This window comes from Tasmannia lanceolata, unplaced genomic scaffold, assembly GCF_043159265.1.
Source record: "Tasmannia lanceolata isolate RefF3 unplaced genomic scaffold, GAP_Taslan_0.1 ptg000029l, whole genome shotgun sequence".
Classification (NCBI taxonomy): Eukaryota; Viridiplantae; Streptophyta; class Magnoliopsida; order Canellales; family Winteraceae; genus Tasmannia; species Tasmannia lanceolata.
The window spans coordinates 2180624-2199476 of NW_027518706.1; the positions used below are offsets into that span (position 1 = coordinate 2180624).

Consider the following 18853-nt stretch of genomic DNA (forward strand, 5'->3'; position numbering starts at 1 on the left):
CTAGCCCACTCAGACCCTGTAGTGGCGGGAGCTGTTGAGAAAATCCACCGGGCAGTCCGATCATACCAGGAACAAATTTAACGAAAGGACCAATTACCAAAGGGGGACAAAAATTAGGGAGAATTATCAACTGGACCCAAGCTTTTCAGAAATTAATGGGGGACAAAATCTGTACGGATGGAAAAATGTGGTCCAAAATGCCCTTTTCTTTTCTTAAAGACCACGTTCCTTTTTACTTTTCCCTTTCCCTCTTCCCTCTTCTTTACTGTTTCATTTTCTACTTTGGGGGTTTTTTAACCTAGCATTGGACGTGGGAAAACTCAACAAACACGTGAGTAGTTTTTTTGCAATGTTTTTGTTTTCTCAATATCTGTATTATCTTGTTTAGGGTTTTGTATTTTGTTCATCTCTAATGATTTCTGGTGGATAACCCTTTTTTAGAGTTGAAAACCCGATTTCAGGTGGATACCCTATTTTGAGGTTTTGTTTTGAGAGTTGGAAACCCTGTTTAGATATTTAGTAAGCCCCATTTAGATACTTGAAAACCCCTCTTTTATAGGCCTTAAAACCTTTAACAACCCCCTTTTGGAGAGTTAAAAACCCCTCTCTTATAGACTTTAGAAGCTTTGAAAACCCTCTCCTAGAGAGTTGAAAACCCATGCTTATACATAATCCAATTTAGATAATGGATAACTCCCTTCATAGATTTGAAAAGCCCCCTTCTATAGTCTTGAAACCCATCTAGATACTTGATACCCCCAATTAATCACATGATAAGCCTTTTTGTCCTTGAAAACCCTCCCTTAGATATCTGTTAACCCCAATTTAGGTACTTGATAATTCCTTTGGGACCTGAGAAGCCCTCTATAGACACTTGAAAACCCCAATTTAGTTACTTGATCAGCCCTATTTTAGACTTGAGCCCCCCCTAGCCAACCATGTTTGTTGACTTCATAACCCTCCTTCTTGAGACTTTAAAACCCCCATTTAGAGTGTTGACAACCCTGTTTAGAGATTTGAAAACTCCCCTTATTTCAACATTGTTCTTCTGACATCTTGTGTGTCTTTGCAGGTATTTAAAAAAATGACCGAAACAATGGTTTCTCTTCTTTTACACTATGATGGAAAATTGAAGGATGAAGTTTCGTGGGCATATATCGGTTGGAGGAAGACATTCTTATCGATTGGACGACGAATCAATTTCCAATAATTTAAAGTTCTAATCCAAAAAAGAATCGGAACTATAGAAGGGCAGGTGATTGAATCCATAAAGTGTCGATACATTGTTGATCCATATATATCCACTTTAATGGATGTCGATAATGATGATGCCTTCCAAACCATCATGAGGATGTTTGACAAAGATGTGTTTAATTCTATGATGATATACATATTCAAAAGCATTAGTGACAATGGTAGAAATTCATTGTATTCATCAATGCTGCCTCCAAACAATGTTTCTATTATGGGACCCTCTAATAATGTAGCCATTCCGTCTACTTCGAATCCACCCCAAAATCTTCCTCGAGAAGCAGAAAATGCCAATCATCCCCCGCGTTTGAAGTGGATTTGCAAAGAGACTACGATGATGAACTTGATGGTACCAATATAGGAGGTGATTCAACACAACCGACTGTAAGGTATTGTACTTCTTTATCAATGGTTTTCCCCCTTCAATATTTGAAATTCAAAATTAATCAATCTACTAGCCTGATTATATATTGTTGAACTATGCAGGTCTCGCATTGTCCTAAATGAAGAATTTACACATGATTTGACGGATCATGCCACTGAAGATATCCACGACAGACAAAGTGATGGAGATTTGGAAATGCACTTCAATAATGAATTTCAAGATGAATTTTGTGTCATGAGTGGTTATTTTGAAGAAGATAGGAATGATGATGATGATGATAATGATGATGATCATAGTGACGATGATGAGGATCATCATGATGGCATTGATGATGATCATGATGTTGATGATGGAAATCTTGGTGTCCCTCATGACAGTAGGCTGCAAATGGAAGTAGATGATATGTTTGTTGGGGCTCATGAGGTAGATGCTGATAATGTTGAGCTTGAGAAGTTAACGTGTGGGGCAATGTTTGCAGATATGAAACAGTTCAAGCAGGTAGTTCGAGAGTATGCAATTCGGCAAAGATTTAAGTTTGTGAAATCAAAGTCAACACCAAAAAAATATGTCGTTCGATGTAAGGAAGAAGGTTGCAAATGGCGTATATCTGGCGTTAATAATATGACTTATGTGTTAGTGAAGACGTTTGTTCCCGACCAAACGTGCACAACTCAACTAAGGGGCAATGATCACCCTCTTGTAACATCAGCTTGGGTTGCTAAGACATGCTTACGCTTATTCGGTCACCCAGAAGAGATCGGGACAAGGATCATAAGAGAATATATTAAGATGCATTGGGGTATAACTATAAGCTATCGAAAAGCGTACATTGCGATGAACATCATCCTTGAAATTAAGTGTGGGAATATTGAGGACTCTTACCGCATATTGCCTGCACTTTCAGTTGAGATGATGAGAAGAAATCCTGGCACTTATATGCGTGTTTTCCGTGGAAGAGATTTACGTCTAAGGGGAGATGATAGGTTTGTTCGCTTATTTTGGACATTTGGTCCCAGCATACGTTCCTTTAATCAAACACTTAGACATAGTCGATGGTACACATCTACGAGGAAAGTATCTAGGAATCTTATTGATTGCAGTCGGGGTTGACGGTAACAACGGATTATTTCCATTAGCGTTTGCAGTTGTCGAGACCGAGAACGAAGATAGTTGGAGGTGGTTTCTTAGGTTGGTGAGAGAAAACGTAATGTCAGCGGAGACGAACGTATTCACCATATGCTCTGATCGACAGAAGGGGTTGATGCAAGCAGTACCTATAGAATTACCTAATGCAAATCATAGTTATTGCATGCGTCACCTCGCCGCTAATTTCTATTCTGTGTTCAAAGATCTTTTACTAAAGAAATTGTTTTGGAGAGCTGCACGGGCATTGAGAGAGTGTTTTTAAAGAAACAATGGAGAAGATTAAGGAAATGAATGAAAATGCACACAAGTGGATAAGTGACATCCCCAAGGAACATTGGGCTAGTTTTTATTTTAAAGGGGATATATATGATGTATTGACGACCAATAGGTCGGAGTGTTTCAATGCTGTCTTGAAGGATGCGAGAAAATTGCCGATTGCATCATTGGTAGAACACACTCGATGGAAGACTTCTGACTTCTTGCAGAAATGTCAAGAAATGGGTCAAGGTTGGCAGACAAAGTTGACCCATTACGCAGAAGAACATATGGCATTGGCAAGGGAAGAAAGCCGCCAATATACAGCTTATCGAATAGGTGTTCATGATTATGAAGTAAAGTCCCTTGAAAATGTTGATGCTGTGAACCTACACCTGCAAACATGCACCTGTCGTGCTTTCCAAACGATTGGACTACCGTGCGAACATGCCATGGCAGCTATTGGCATCACATATTTTGATCCTTATGATTACTGCAAAGAATGGTATCATGTACAGAGATATCGAGATACATACGATGAGGTGTTGCACCCTACACTTGATCGGACCCAATGGCAAGTTCCTCCAGAACCTTTAATGACACTATTACCACCACGTGCAAAGAGGCCACCTGGAAGGCCGCGTACGAGAAGAACAGATCGTGAATTGCAAAGCGGATTACATTACAATTGCACCACATGTGGACAACTTGGTCAGAACAAAAGAAGTTGCAAAGAACCTCCCATCGTAAGACAACCTGTTGACGAAACTGCCGTTGGACCTTCTGCACCTATTTTCAACAGGTACGGGGTACACATTATATGAATTATTCTTTTTCTAGAAAAAAATGTTTTTCAACAATAATTAACTGTGGTGCTGGTATTTTTTAGGTCTGGTGTACCTTGTGAACCTCCTTTCTTCTTGTAAAGGTGTGTTCCTGAGACAATGAATCGATGGCTTCACTCTCTTTTTTGAAACACAAGTGGATTAGTTGTATATGATGGATGACTCCAGTCTATTTTTTTGGAAGACAATTGGATTAGTTGCATACGATGAATGACTTCAGTCTCTTTTTTTAGAAGACAAGTGGATTACTTGTAAATGATATGTTTTTGATGTACTTAACCAGACAAGGTGGCTACAAAAATATTTTTCTGGGTACTTAACCATTATAATTTTTTTTGTACTACATGAATTGGGATGTAATACATGAAGCACATTGAATGAATACAACATCCATTTCTTTGAATCCATATCTTTTGTTATTCCATCATGAGTAGAATTGTAATTCCATTGGAGGATTATCAAGTTACTGGTACAGGATTATCAAGTTACTGGTACAGGATTATCAAGTCTACAAAAAGGGTTATGTGAAGCTGGGGGTTTTCAAGTCCTTATTTTTGGGTTATCAGGTATAAAAATTGGGGTCACCGAAATCGAAATGGGATCAAAGATGTCCGGGTGTGTTGGCCGAAGTTACTGGCGGATCCACTTGGGGTTTTCAAGTCATCGATTTTGGGGTCACCAAAATCGAAATGGGATCATCAAGTCCATGTGTGTTGGCCAAAAGTTACTTGCTAATCCACATGGGGTTTTCAAGTCATCGGTTTTGGGGTCATCGGGTATAAAAAATGGGGTCACCAAAATCGAAATGGGATCATCAAGTCCATGTGTGTTGGCCAAAAGTTATTGGCCGATCCACATGGGGTTTTCAAGTTATCGGTTTTGGGGTCATCGGGTATCAAAAATGGGGTCACCAAAATCGAAATGGGATCATCAAGTCCATGTGTATTGGGCAAAGTTACTGGCCGATCCACATGGGGTTTTCAAGTCATCGGTTTTGGGGTCATCGGGTATCAAAAATGGGGTCACCAAAATCGAAATGGGATCATCAAGTCCATGTGTGTTGGCCAAAAGTTATTGGCCGATCCACATGGGGTTTTCAAGTCATCGGTTTTGGGGTCATCGGGTATAAAAAATGGGGTCAACAAAATTGAAATGGGATCATCAAGTCCATGTGTGTTGGCCAAAAGTTACTGGCTGATCCACATGGGGTTTTCAAGTCATGGGTTTTGGGGTCATCAGGTATAAAAAATGGCGTCACCAAAATCGAAATGGGATCATCAAGTCCATGTGTGTTGGGCAAAGTTACTGGCCCATCCACATGGGGTTTTCAAGTCATTGGTTTTGGGGTCGTCAGGTATAAAAAATGGGGTCACGAAAATCAAAATGGGATAATCAAGTCCATGCGTGTTGGCCGAAGTTACTGGTCCATCCACATGGGGATTTCAAATCCTCGATTTTGAGGTGATCAAGTATAAAAATAGGGTTACCAACTTAGAAATGAGACCATCAAGTCCGGTGAATGTGAGCGGTGTTCTGGAGTCTAAAAATAGGGTTACCAACTTAGAAACGCAGTATACAACCTGTTTACTCAACAACCTGTTTGCAGAACAACCCATTTACACAACAGCCTGTTTACACAATAACCTGTTTTGAACAACAACCTGTTTACACAATCACATCATTTCTCCTATTGAAGTTCTGAACAACACAGTATACAACTTGTTTACTCAACAACCTGTTTGCAGAACAACCCATTTACATAACAACCTGTTTACACAATAACCTGTTTTGAACAACAACCTGTTTACACAATCACATCATTTCTCCTATTGAAGTTCTGAACAAGACAGTATACAACTTGTTTACTCAACAACCTGTTTACAGAACAACCCATTTACACAACAACCTGGTTACACAATAACCTGTTTTGAACAACAACCTGTTTACACAATCACATCATTTCTCCTATTGAAGTTCTGAACAACACATACACATCATTTTAAGTTTTGAACAACGCAACAACTCAAACACAACAATCACATCCGTCCACAACATTCACATTTCCCAAACTCTCATCGTATAAATCGTTGACATAGTTCCAGTCGCATCTGAGGAATGTCATCCGGACCAAAATTGAAAGTGACCCCACTATACATATGCTCGATCCCTTTGATCACAAATAGTCCACAGTCAAATCTGTAAAACAATAGGTAGTGTAAATGGAATAGGATTAAACTCTGAATGACATAAAAGCATTCACATTTAAAAGGTTTATAGGCTGCCTTACCCATTATCTTGTTGTGGGAAGTTTGCCACTTGGGCATATGGAAAGTGGTCTATGTCACAACCATGGGACTTGAAATATTCTTTTATCAAGGCTACCTGGAGATAAAATCAGAAATGAAATATAACTGTTTGACATATCTAAGAATCTTAGACTATCACTGAAAATGTTAATGTAATTACCGTATGCCTTGCTAGTTCGTCGAATTTAACCTCTTTTGAGGAGTTGCACTCGAAGAAGGATTTTTTAACCATGTCAGGCACAAGCAGAACCCAGTGGTTGTTTTGACATAATGGGATCAAGAGCATATTAATCTCTTCACACGGGATATCTATAAGTCTAGCATTCAATATCCCTTTCGCAAGTTCATAATATTTGAGCTTTGTTTTCTCATCCGTGGTCTCATCCATGGTACGAAGTCTAGAAATAAGATTTCCCTGTTCAAGGAAAGTCCTCGATTGTAAAAAAATGCTTCAACCACCAATGAAGGAAAACTAGCATTCTTAACCGTAGAAAAATTTACTCACATGTACCAATGAAGGAACAAATATAATTTTGCTATGAGGACTTGTTGATCTGTCCTTGTAGGAGTTCTGAAGAAACTTTCTGTATACATCCAATACCTTCAATAAAAAAAGTTCAAGAGAAGATTATTCATATCTTTATTGACTTACATATATTTTCTTAATCACCCTTAAACAAAAGTCACTTACATTATTACTGAAGTATCTTCTGCGCCTCCACAGGCATACCAAGTCATCAACAAATATCGTTATACCTTCTTCCTTCATGATACAACGACTACAAAATGATATAATTGTTAGAAAATGACACAATTATAAGCAAAATAAGGTTATACATTTAGCATCTACTTGCCTTGTCTCATTCTTTAACAATTTTTTAATCAATTCAGTCCTCCTATCCTTCCCATTCTCCTCCTCTTCTTTTTCCTCCTCTTTCTTCTCTTGTTTATTCTCCTCCTCCATCTCCTTAACTTTCTCCTCATCTTTGTCCTCCTCTCTCACCTCCTCTGTCTTCCCATTCTTCTTCTTCCTTAGTAGCTTCCTCTTTTGGGGTAAAAGTGGTCCGTAGGGGCTGATCACGTTGTAGCTTGGTTTCCTATTGCGTGCCTCCATCTTCACGCATCTCTCAATGCTCCCTACTTCATTTTGTTGGTCAATGGTAACAGTACATGTTGTTTCTTTCCTCTCGTCCTCTTTTTTCTCTTTTACCTTCTCTTTCTCCTCCACTGCCTCAAACCCTTCGAAGTGTCCTGCGCCTATTTCTTCTTCGACTTCTTCAACTTTTTCGTCTTCTTCCAAAATAAGTGTTCTTACTTTTTCTAACATTTTTCTCCATCTCTCCTTCTCCCTTTGAAAGTTCTCCCTCTCTTTTCTGAGTGCCTCCTTTGCCTTTCTTATCCTCATCCACGATCTCCTCTTCCTTTCATCCTCTCCACCCTCCTCATCCTGACTATCCCCATCTCTCTCTATGTCTTCATCCATATCAAGGTTGGGCAATGTTGAGGTTGTAGGGGAGTGACCCAATATTTCTTGGCCCTCTATTGAAGCCGTTTCCGCGGGTTCCTACCATACAAATAAAGCAAACGATGATGAGTTTTTAAACATTAATCAATAACAAAAATTGATATGCTCTATTGGGATACCTGATCGTTTATATATTCTACTTCCTCCTCTCCTAGCGTCAGTGCGACCACCACCTGATGTTGAATAAGTTAATTCCTCAATAAGAAATTACAATTGATATAATATGGTATCTAGTTTTATGTCTCACCTGAGATTCCTCTATTTTTTACTCTCGACAAGAACATACTTACTCGACTCCTTTGCTTTCCAATCCCATTTTAGCATATGAGGACGGGCATTTGGATCATTCGGAACCCATAAGTTTGTATGCTCATATAACCACACCTGCATAGACAAGAGAAAGTTTCTTAATCATCGCAAAAATTACAAAGTTTAAACTTTAACGGGTTGAATCCATCATACATGCATTGCCAACGAGCACCCTCCAAGATATGTGCCGCCATGCAAGCTGACTTTGTTAAGATATCCTATCAACCAATCATAAACAGCTTGGCTCCAGTTGTAATTACCAATAATTTTTAAATCATCCACAAAGGGCCAGAACAACTGATCGACTCGATGGGCACTCTGAGTAAATAGGACGGTGGCAAATAGGTGTAAAAGTACATATGTCACGGTTTTGTTTATGTACTCTTCCTCGATTCTCCCAACTATTGCCTTGATTTCCTGTAGAATAACATATGCTACAACATTTGCTTTACGAAATGGCCAGCCATCAACAAGAGGAGGAGGGTTTCTCTTGTCAGTTGATATAACCCTGTTCACATTTATTGCCTCCCCTCTGACTGGTAGGCCTAACGCCAACGCTACATCGTTGGCCTTAAAAGGAACTGAAATACAGTCTAATCTGAATGATTTAGTGGCAGGATCCCACTTATCATGTAGTGCTCTGATAAGGGGCTTGTGCATCACAATTTCTTCAAGGTGGATCAGATGTTTGAACGGGGTCTTCTCTAGTGCCTCGTAATGGTGTTGCTGCAACCCCATCTTAGCCAATGCACTCTTGAAACATGAAGGCGAACATCTTGCAGGGACATAAGGAGCCTGCAAATCAATTAACATCATCAAAACATTAAATGGCATATGAAAACTGAATGATATTGAAAACATAAATATGAAATACACTTACATGTTGCTTCCTCCCTTCAAATTTTTCCTTCCCCTTTTGCATTTTCGCCCTCTTAATAATCTTCCCCCTTTGAATCTTAGCCTTGCTCCCCCCTTTTTCTGTCACCTTTGCCATTTATCAAAATAGATACAATATATAGATCTGTGAAAAAACAAACAAGGTTATCAACTACATAATAAGGTTATCAAAACTCATATTATTTTAAATCAAAGGCAAGAGAAGAAAGAAGACAAGGTTATCAACTACCTTGTGATGACATGAATGAACACAATTAGAAATTTTGAATTTTAAAAAAACCTATTTTTTAAGAGGTTTGCATTTCAAAAATAATCATATCATGATTAAGTTGTATCGGGGGCTATTGCTTTTGATATGACATGTATTCACTATTCTTTCTCTTCTATGCTTGCAAGTGTTGGAGAGGTTGGCTCTTTTTCATTTATAACGAAATGGCAGATTGAAGCCATTTATGACCACTACCTCAATATAACTTTCTTTCCTTTCTTATTCTTACTCTCTTTTTTTTCAAGGTGTGTGAGCAAGATATAGTAATTTCGTGGTAATGAAGTATACAACATCAGGGACGATATGGATTCAACTAGCCAAGGCAGTACAAGAGAAATATTTGAATGGCTGCTAATTTTATTCACAGAAAAAGACCAAGATGGTCAGGACAAGAGAAATACATTTGTAGCACCCTTGAAAATCACAAAACAGTTCTATAGTGGAGTGTCTTGACCCACATATAAAACCTCCATTGCATTAAGGTCTGCCACTTCATTTGCGCTTATTCAAATGTGCACCAAGGATACATCCGTCTCATACGTGATTTCCAAAATAGTGTTCTCCAATATCTAGAGAGGCAAACTGGTTGGGTAGAGATGGAGTAGCGGGGGTTAGGATTGAGTTTTTTGGTCTTCTCCTTTGCCTATTGTCTTTGTTTGACCATCTCAGAGCTAGCTTCATGCAATCTATTGGTGAAACCTCTAGTTGGGAACAAAAGGAAGAGAAGAAGGAATTGGTTTGAGGACAAAAACCTCAGTCATAACCGGATTAGAAAGCACCATTTCCTAGTGGCTAAAATACTCTATAAAATGCCACCATAGTTCACAACCAAATTATAAGAAAAAGGCAAGCCTTAACAGTGCAAACACTAAAACATGAGTGTGATAATACCATTAGTCACAAGAGATAGAACAAAGATTGGGCTGATGCCATTTACTATTAACCAAATATTTAAAAAAACTATACATATAACAAGATTTAAGTGATGGAATCATTTCCCAAAGTAGAACAATAATTATATAATTGGTAGAGCACAATTAGGAATAATGTCAACTTTAAGAGACTTAGAAAATGATGCTAGAAAGAATAAGAAAGCTAGTTGAGATATACACAATAGAAAGAGTATACAGGAAGTTCTTTGAACCCTTTTTTTCTTTTTAAAAAAAATGATAGCAACTCACATATTCCTCTATAAGTTAGACAATCCTAACACCAAACACCATGAGGAGACAACTAAAGTATTTAACACTAACCAACCTTGAGAGGAAATCTTCATACAAATAAGCAAAATAGAATAGGTAGACCATTCAAATAACTGAAATAAAAGATCCGAAAATAAACATTTCAATTTAGGATAAAAAACACTCTCACAAAATATGAAAATCAATTTTCACATCAAAGATCATTCAATCACTTTCATAGTCATCATTTTCCAAAATTGCTTCTGGAAGCTAGTGTCCTGTTTCAAACCCCTTCTAATACAAACTGAATTTTTTTTTTTTTTTAACATCCATCGTAATCTAGCTTTAGTCTCTATATATATTTTCATTTCACATCTCATTTTTAAATACATTCAAATCATAGTAGGGAAAGGCACACACACACCTTTTTTTTATATCAGTTTTCACATTTTTTTACTAGTCTCTTATTTATATATTCGAGTATGTTCGTTACAACTCCAACCTATCAGTTCTACACCTTAGAACCAACCTGAATCTATATAAAGGCTCTATTTACTAGCTAACTAAAGAGGGGTTTTCAAGTCTCAAAACAAAACCTCAAAATATAGTTATCCACCTGAAATAGGGTTTCTAACTCAGGGTTTTCAAGTCTCTAAACAGGGTTTCCAAGTCTCTAAATGGGGCTTACCAAATATTTAAAGAGGGGTTCTCAAGTCTCAAAACAAAACCTCAAAATAGGGTTTTCCACCTGAAATCGGCTTTTCAACTCTCTAGGAGGGGGTTTTCAAAGCTTTTCAACTCTCTAGGAGGGGTTTTCAAATCTCTAGAAGGGGGTTGTCAAAGGTTTTAAGGTCTATAAAAGAGGGGTTTTCAAATCTCTAGAAGGGGGTTGTCAAAGGTTTTAAGGTCTATAAAAGAGGAGTTTTCAAGTCTCTAAATGGGGCTTACCAAATATTTAAAGAGGGGTTTTCAAGTCTCAAAACAAAACCTCAAAATAGGGTTTTCAACTCTCTAGGAGGGGGTTTTCAAAGCTTCTAAAGTCTATAAGAGAGGGGTTTTCAAATCTCTAGAAGGGGGTTGTCAAAGATTTTAAGGTCTATAAAAGAGGGGTTTTCAAGTATCTAAATGGGGCTTACAAAATATCTAAAGAGGGTTTCCAACTCTCAAAACAAAACCTCAAAATAGGGTATCCACCTAAAATCGGGTTTTCAACTCTCAAAATAGGGTAATCCACCAGAAATCATTAGAGATGAACAAAATACAAAACTCTAAACAAGATAAAACAGATACTGACAAAACAAAAGCATTGCAAAACCCTAAAAAAAAATGAAAAACAAAACCGAGATAGAGAAAATGGGGAAAAAAAAAAACTCACGTGTTCGTCGACTTTTTCCACCTCTAATGGTGGCTGCAAGCGAAGGAGATGACCGGTAGGTTAAAACCCCCAAAGTAAAAAAATGGAAACAGTAAAGGAGGGAAGAGGGAAGAGGGAAGAGTAAAAAAGTAAAAAGGAAAGTCGTCATTAGGAAAAGGGCATTTTCGACCACAATTTTTCATCCGTACATATTTTGTCCCCCATTTGTAACTTCTGAAAAGCCTGGGTCCAGTTGATAATTCTGCCTAATTTCTGTCCCCATTTGGTAATTGATCCTTAACGAAAAGATAAAAGTAATAAACAAGCCACAAGATGAACATCAAGATTTTACATGGTTCGGCCAAGCCTACTCTACGTGCGAGAAACACGATCTTCCACTATGAGAAAAACAATATACAATGATTACAATGGATTTAAAACTCAAAATCCAAAACCCGCAACCCTTTCCTTGCTTTCCAAATCCAAGACTGTACACCGAGAGAAAGCCGAGAGCAAATCCAAGAGAAACCCAAGAGAATAACCCAAGAAGAAAACCCTCTCTTTTCTTCTCCCTCTCTCTCCTTTACCTTGAAGTAGCCGACGCACTCCAAGCCTTCTTGCCACAGCCCACACACAAGACGAAAGCGTTCTCACCTTTTTCTTTTCGATTATGTTTTCCAAAAAAAACCTAATTGCCTCGCCTTCCCACCCAAGCAAACCCATCCCGGTTGGAAATAAGGCAACTTTCCAAATGGCTCCTGCACTGGGCGGTCCTTTTAGAATGATACAACGATTATATTATTTTTTGGTTGGTAAGCTGGGATCGAACTGGCAACCATTCACCTAGCCCCAACTACTGATACACATATTTTTGTGAAGGGAAGTGATACATTCGCCTCTTCTTCTACTTGGGACAATCCCGTAAAGTGTATTTATGAATACTCTTTTACACTTAGAGGGGGGCTGTCAGGTTAAAAAAGGTATAAATTTAGGGAGTGATAAATCGACTCCCCATGTGTCTATCTAGACGGGGAGTCGATTTATCCATTACCTGCCCTAACTTTATCGTTTCCCTTTTTTTCAACGGCAATATTTTTGACCTATTTCTTGATAACGACACACCTATATTTATTTTTACAGTTTTTCTCTCAGAAGATATAATTTTTGTCGTCCGTCTTAGAGAGAGAGAGAGAGAGAGAGGCCTGCAATTGAAACAAAGAATAGATAGAAAACTTGCTCGATCGACCTGCAATATGTTGACGTGGCAACCCACATGGAGGGATAAATGGTAATACCTGATAGTTGTTGTATCCGATCTCGGATTCGAAATGGATTTGGACTCGTCCTTGGTGCGGAAGACCGATCCGGATCCGACCCAAAACCACGATGAGTACATCGATAAACAGGAGGAACAGGCACCACAGCCTCCTCCTCCTCCTCCTCCTCCTCCTCTGGGGGGCCCACGACCTGCGCCCAATTACTCGGTTGCGAACGCCATCATCGATAAAAAGGAGGACGGTCCTGGGTCCCGATGTGGCCACACCTTGACTGCTGTTGCCGGCATAGGAGAGGAAGGAACGACAGGATATATGGGCCCACGTCTTATCCTCTTCGGTGGCGCCACCGCACTTGAAGGCAATTCCGCCGTTTCTGTGGGCCCTCCTTCACCTTCACCCGCCGGCGGCATCCGTGTGATTTCTTTTCTTTTCTTTTTCCCTTACTTTTTCTTAGTTCGCTTGTTTGGATGATGAGGAGAAAGGTTGATTCGAGGCAACCCGACCTCAACACCCAAAAACCCTTTGGAGCAATCCCCAAGGGAAAAAAAATGAACTTTTTTGGTGTTTGTCTGTGAATTTAGCATCACACTCCATCCATACTACCAAATAGCTAATTATTGCTTGTCTGGTGACGTGGTACCTATCAGCTCTCCTTATACTCTCCATGCCGAAGTGAAGTGGAATTCTTCAAGTAGAATTTTGCTCTCTCTCCCTCCCCCCCCCCTCTCTCTCTCTCTCTCTCTCTATATATATATATATATATATATATATAAACTGATTATGAGCTTGAAGCTCATATAGCTTAAATGAGCTTGAGGGCCCAAACACATGTGTGCCCACATTGTTAGGAAGATCCAAAGCATTCATTTGAAAAGCCCTTACATAGATAGGGTGTGTACAAAAAATCAGCTCCATAGGATCATCCTAACCCATCCAAAAGTGGAGGGCAAAATGGACAGACATCGTTTGCCACAAATCTGCCAATTTTTGCCCTCCGCTTTTGGAAGGGTTAGGATGATCCAATGGAGCTGATTTTTGGTACACACCCTATCTATGATGGGGCCTTGCAAATGAATGGTTTGGATGTCCACAAAAAATGCGGGACCCATGTGTTTGGATGATCCTATGGAGCTGATTTTTTGTACACACCCTATCTATGTAAGGGCTTTTCAAATGAATGCTTTGGATCTTCCTAACAATGTGGGCACACATGTGTTTGGGCCCTCAAGCTCATTTAAGCTATATGAGCTTCAAGCTCATAATCATTTTCCTCATATGAGGAAAATGTTTGGGCCCTCAAGCTCATTTAAGCTATATGAGCTTCAAGCTCACAACCATTTCCCTCATATATATATATATATATATATATATAGAGGAAAGTGTTGGTGAGCTTAAGCTCACCAAACTTATGGTGAGCTTAAGCGCCCCAATCACATGGGTCCCACATTTTCTGTGGTGATCGAAACCATTCATTTGCAAGGCCTTATCATAGATAGGGTGTGTACCAAAAATCAGCTCCATAGGATCATCCTAACCCCTCCATTTGTGGAGGACAAAAATGGGCAGATTTGTGGACAAATAATGTCTGTCCATTTTGACCTCCACAAATGGATGGGTTAGGATGATCCTATGGAGCTGATTTTTGGTACACACCCCATCTATGTAAGGGCCTTTCAAATGAATGCTTTGGATCATCCTAACAAAGTAGACCCCAATGTGATTAGGCGCTTAAGCTCACCAACACTTTCCTCATATATATATATATATATATATATATAAGAAAAGTGTTTCTAGTCTGCCGACATTCTCTAGTCCGGCGACCAAAAACACTTGGGTCCCACCTTATTTGGGTGATGCAAAGCATTCATTTGATGGGCCCTGACATAGAGAGGGTGTCCACAAAAAATCAGCTCCATAGGATTATCCCAACCCTGTGATTTGTGGAGCTTAAAATGGACGGCTATAAATCGGCACAAATCTGTCCATTTTTTAGCTCCACAAATGGAAGGGTTAAGTTGATCCTATGAAGCTGATTTTTTGTGGACACCCTATCTATGATGGGGCCTATCAAATGAATGCTTTAGATCACCACAAAAAATGTGGGACCCTATATGAGAAAAGTGTTTCTAGTCTGCCGACTAGAGATCATTCTCTAGTCCGGCGACCAAAAACACTTGGGTCCCACATTTTTTTGTGGTGATCTAAAGCATTCATTTGATAGGCCCCATCATAGATAGGGTGTTTACAAAAAATCAGCTTCATAGGATCAACTTAACCCTTCCATTTGTGGAGCTAAAAAATGAACAGATTTGTGCCGATTTATAGCCGTCCATTTTAAGCTCCACAAATCACAGGGTTGGGATGATCCTATGGAGCTGATTTTTTGTGGACGCCTTCTCTATGTCAGGGCCCATCAAATGAATGCTTTGCATCACCCAAATAAGGTGGGACCCATGTTTTTTGGTCGCCGGACTAGAGAATGATCTCCAGTCGGCAGACTAGAAACATTTTCTCTCTCTCTCTCTCTCTCTCTCTCTATATATATATATATATATATATATATATATATATATATATATATATATATATATAGGGAAATGTTTTCTGCACGATACCTCAGATAAGTTATCTGAGCAAGAGCTCAAAAAAACATATGGGCCCATAGTTTGGATGATCTAAAGCATTCATTTCGATATTCCAAAAATAAATAGATTGTGCACAAAAATCTGGTCCACTGGATTATCCTAACCCTTCGATTTGTGGAGGTTTTAGTGGATGGGTATAAACCTCCACAAATCTGTCAATTTTTAACGTCCAAAAATTGAAGGGTTAGGATGATCTTATGGAGCTGATTTTTTGGGCACACCCTATCTATGTAAGGGCCTATCAAATGAATGCTTTGGATCATCCAAACAATGTGGGCCCACATGATTTTTTGAGCTCTTGCTCAGATAACTTATCCGAGGTATTGCTCAGAAAATGTTTCCCCTCATACATATATATATATATATATATATATATATATATATATATATTGGTAATGGCACCCTACCATTAGTTATATGAGATTGGCAACCAATTAACCAAACACTACTTATCATTATTCTACCAGTAAATCCTAGGTAGATCAAACATTACAAAAGTTTGTCTACTCCCTGTTGACTACTTATACCACTAATCGACATGGTAACCATCTACATCTAAACTGAGCCTAAAGCACATGCCCATAACTACATAATGACTACATTACAACTCCCTTGAGAAAAACAGTGATTTAATTCGAGGAAACTTGGACCTCCAAAGAATTGATTCGAGGAAACTCGGACCTCCAACGAGCTAATTCGAGGAAACTCATGCCTCCAATGTGCTAACTGCACTAATTGTGATTATTCCTTGCCGAATAGCCACACGGCATCTACATTATATAGAAATTGAGGAAAGTAAAACAGGAAATATAAATCTGCAAAATAGGAAAAGGAAATTAGGCCACGTTTGGATACCTCATGTTTTAGTATTTGGAGATGGATTTGAGTTTTGGATACAAAATACATCAATTATCCTCATGCTAATGTTGTGAGAGGGAGGGAGAGACTGCTGGCTGCTATAGCAGCAAGGTTGAGTAGCAGCTAGGGTGAAGGTAATTGCCACAAATATTGATTTCCAAATAATGTCTTGCACGACAGGTTGTAGCTGATTTGGAAATCTAAGGATCTGATCCAGTTCCAAATTTCAACTGCAAATTGGAGAAATCCAAATCTAAATCTTGTGGGTATCCAAACGTGGCCTTAAGGAAACCTACTAGAATATGGCAATAGCATAAATAAGGAAAAACATACGTGAAAAAGAAAAAATGGTTCTAACATACCCTTGTAAACATGGTAATTATATGCACATTTCATCTGTCCGTGACATTCTTTCTTGAGTTCCCCTCTATGCATGAAACCCTAATTTTCTCAACTCGTCCTAATATATGAATACATAGATTGCCATTATGGTCGAATTCTATGTGCACTGTAATATTTTGCTTCTCCACACAAACCCAAAAAAAGAAGAAAGACAAGGAAAAATAAAATAAAATTGTAAGCTTCTGCCATGTATAAGGTCCTCAGTAACTATATATGCTTCTTCAACCTGTTACCCAATTTGTTGCATTGTTGCTTATATTGTCTTTGTCTCTTTGAGAAAATTGTTATTTAAGATGTTTTAAGCGTGGGATTTCTTTCATCGCAGGACTCGCTGGTGCAACTGCTGATGTCCATTGTTATGATGTTTTGTCTAACAAGTGGTCAAGGTGAAGCCATAACTGATGCTTAATTTGTAATGGCACAAATGATATTGCGTGGCTCTTCATAATAAATTAGCAAGTCACTAGGTTTAGTAAAATGGATTGTGAATGGTGGTATTATCCAGAATTAAAGTTGTATTACATTTTTGATGGGTCCTCATCTTTATGTTTTAATGCCATTTGGTTTCTGAATACAAATTATAGTCACCCGAGAATTTATTGTGCTTGTCGCTCATAAACTCCTTTTGGTTTGATAAAATATATGGCATGATTGTTTATTATGAACATGTACACTGCTAGTTTTCCTTTTCATGTGCTAGTCTTAGTACTTTCATTCAGTTATGTCATATATGTGTGTTTTTGATGAACTTCTTCACAGGCTTACTCCGCTTGGAGAACAACCCTCACCTAGGGCTGCTCATGTTGCAACTGCTGTAGGTACCATGGTGGTTATCCAGGTAATTGTAGAGCTAAAATGTTGATCCTCTTTGGTTATACAAGCCTCACTTGTACTCTTAGACAAAAGAAGTACCCTTCACAATCTATATCAATTTTCTTGTCGCAACCCAGGGTGGAATTGGTCCAGCTGGATTGTCTGCTGAGGATCTACATGTTCTTGACCTAACACAACAAAGGCCACGGTGGCATAGGTTGTAGTAATATTCTATAGAGCTGCTTGCATATTTGCTTGTTTCTTTATGCTAGATCCTTTTTTATTCAATAAAATCTGTGTTCGTGTTTCTAGGGTAGTTGTCCAAGGCCCTGGTCCAGGACCTCGTTATGGACATGTGATGGTTCTAGTAGGACAAAGATTTTTATTGGCAATCGGCGGAAATGATGGTACTAACTTTCTCTCACCTTTTAATGCTGGAAAGTTTGTTTTTTCACTTTTTGTTCACCAAATGGATACTATACTTTCAATATTTTGAGTATGTGTTAGGACGGTGAATAATTGGTGCATGTTGTCTAGGAAAGCGGCCTTTAGCTGATGTTTGGGCCCTTGACACGGCTGCCAAGCCTTATGAATGGAGGAAGTTGGAGCCAGAAGGGGAAGGGCCACCTCCATGCATGTGAGTTTCGTTTCTCTTTCTCATAGTCATAGCATCTTCTCCATTGGTTTATCTAGCTATGCATGTATGTTCTGCTTTGCATTATTTAGAGATATATCACATTTGGTTTCTTTGGCTTTGTACTCGCTCCTAGATAATTCCAGCTAGACATTTTTCTTTTGCTACTGAATCACTTGCTACCGTTATTTTTTCAGTTCTCTGTTGACCTCTATATACTGTAGAGGTACGTAAATTGGATAAGTGATCATTTTCAAGGATCAACGAGTGTTTTGTACTGGGAACTTCAAACTCTTTAGTCTTTGGTTTTGTTGGGCAATACTCAGTACACTGCCACAAATCATGGGATCAATACTATAATTAAACAATTGGTTGCTCATAAACAACTTTTATATGATCACCAATTATCCTAGCCCTCCGATCTATAGACGAACTGCATATTACGGAGACCTCTATAGATCGGAGGGCTAGGATCATCCTATGGAAATGATTTTTTGTGCAC

General features: G+C 38.7%; 2 protein-coding genes across 8 annotated transcripts in view; both read left to right on the forward strand.

The window, feature by feature from the left end:
- The first annotated feature begins 3051 nt into the window (after positions 1-3051).
- LOC143859421 (uncharacterized) lies at positions 3052-3963 on the forward strand. Its single transcript, XM_077370134.1, has 2 exons — positions 3052-3839; positions 3927-3963. Exons 1-2 carry the CDS (start codon positions 3052-3054, stop codon positions 3961-3963), a joined length of 825 nt encoding a protein of 274 aa, XP_077226249.1.
- An 8919-nt stretch (positions 3964-12882) lies between these two features.
- LOC143858918 (serine/threonine-protein phosphatase BSL3-like) overlaps positions 12883-18853 on the forward strand; it is a 37208-nt gene continuing 31237 nt past the window's right edge. For 5 of the 7 annotated variants that reach the window (XM_077369614.1, XM_077369616.1, XM_077369615.1 and 2 more), the window contains exons 1-6: positions 12883-13411; positions 17230-17290; positions 17664-17742; positions 17855-17937; positions 18030-18124; positions 18255-18354. In XM_077369614.1, coding sequence (XP_077225729.1) covers positions 13051-13411; positions 17230-17290; positions 17664-17742; positions 17855-17937; positions 18030-18124; positions 18255-18354 — 779 coding nt within the window. In that variant the 5' untranslated portion in view covers positions 12883-13050. The remainder of the gene's footprint in view (positions 13412-17229; positions 17291-17663; positions 17743-17854; positions 17938-18029; positions 18125-18254; positions 18355-18853) is intronic. The other 2 variants (XM_077369617.1, XM_077369619.1) reach the window with 1 other exon arrangement.

Coding starts and splice junctions, on each gene's coding strand:
- LOC143859421 (XM_077370134.1), top strand. CDS start 3,052: ATGGAGAAGATTAAGGAAATGAATGAAAATGCACACAAGTGGATAAGT. Junction 3,840..3,926: donor TCTGCACCTATTTTCAACAG/GTACGGGGTACA, acceptor GGTATTTTTTAG/GTCTGGTGTACCTTGTGAAC.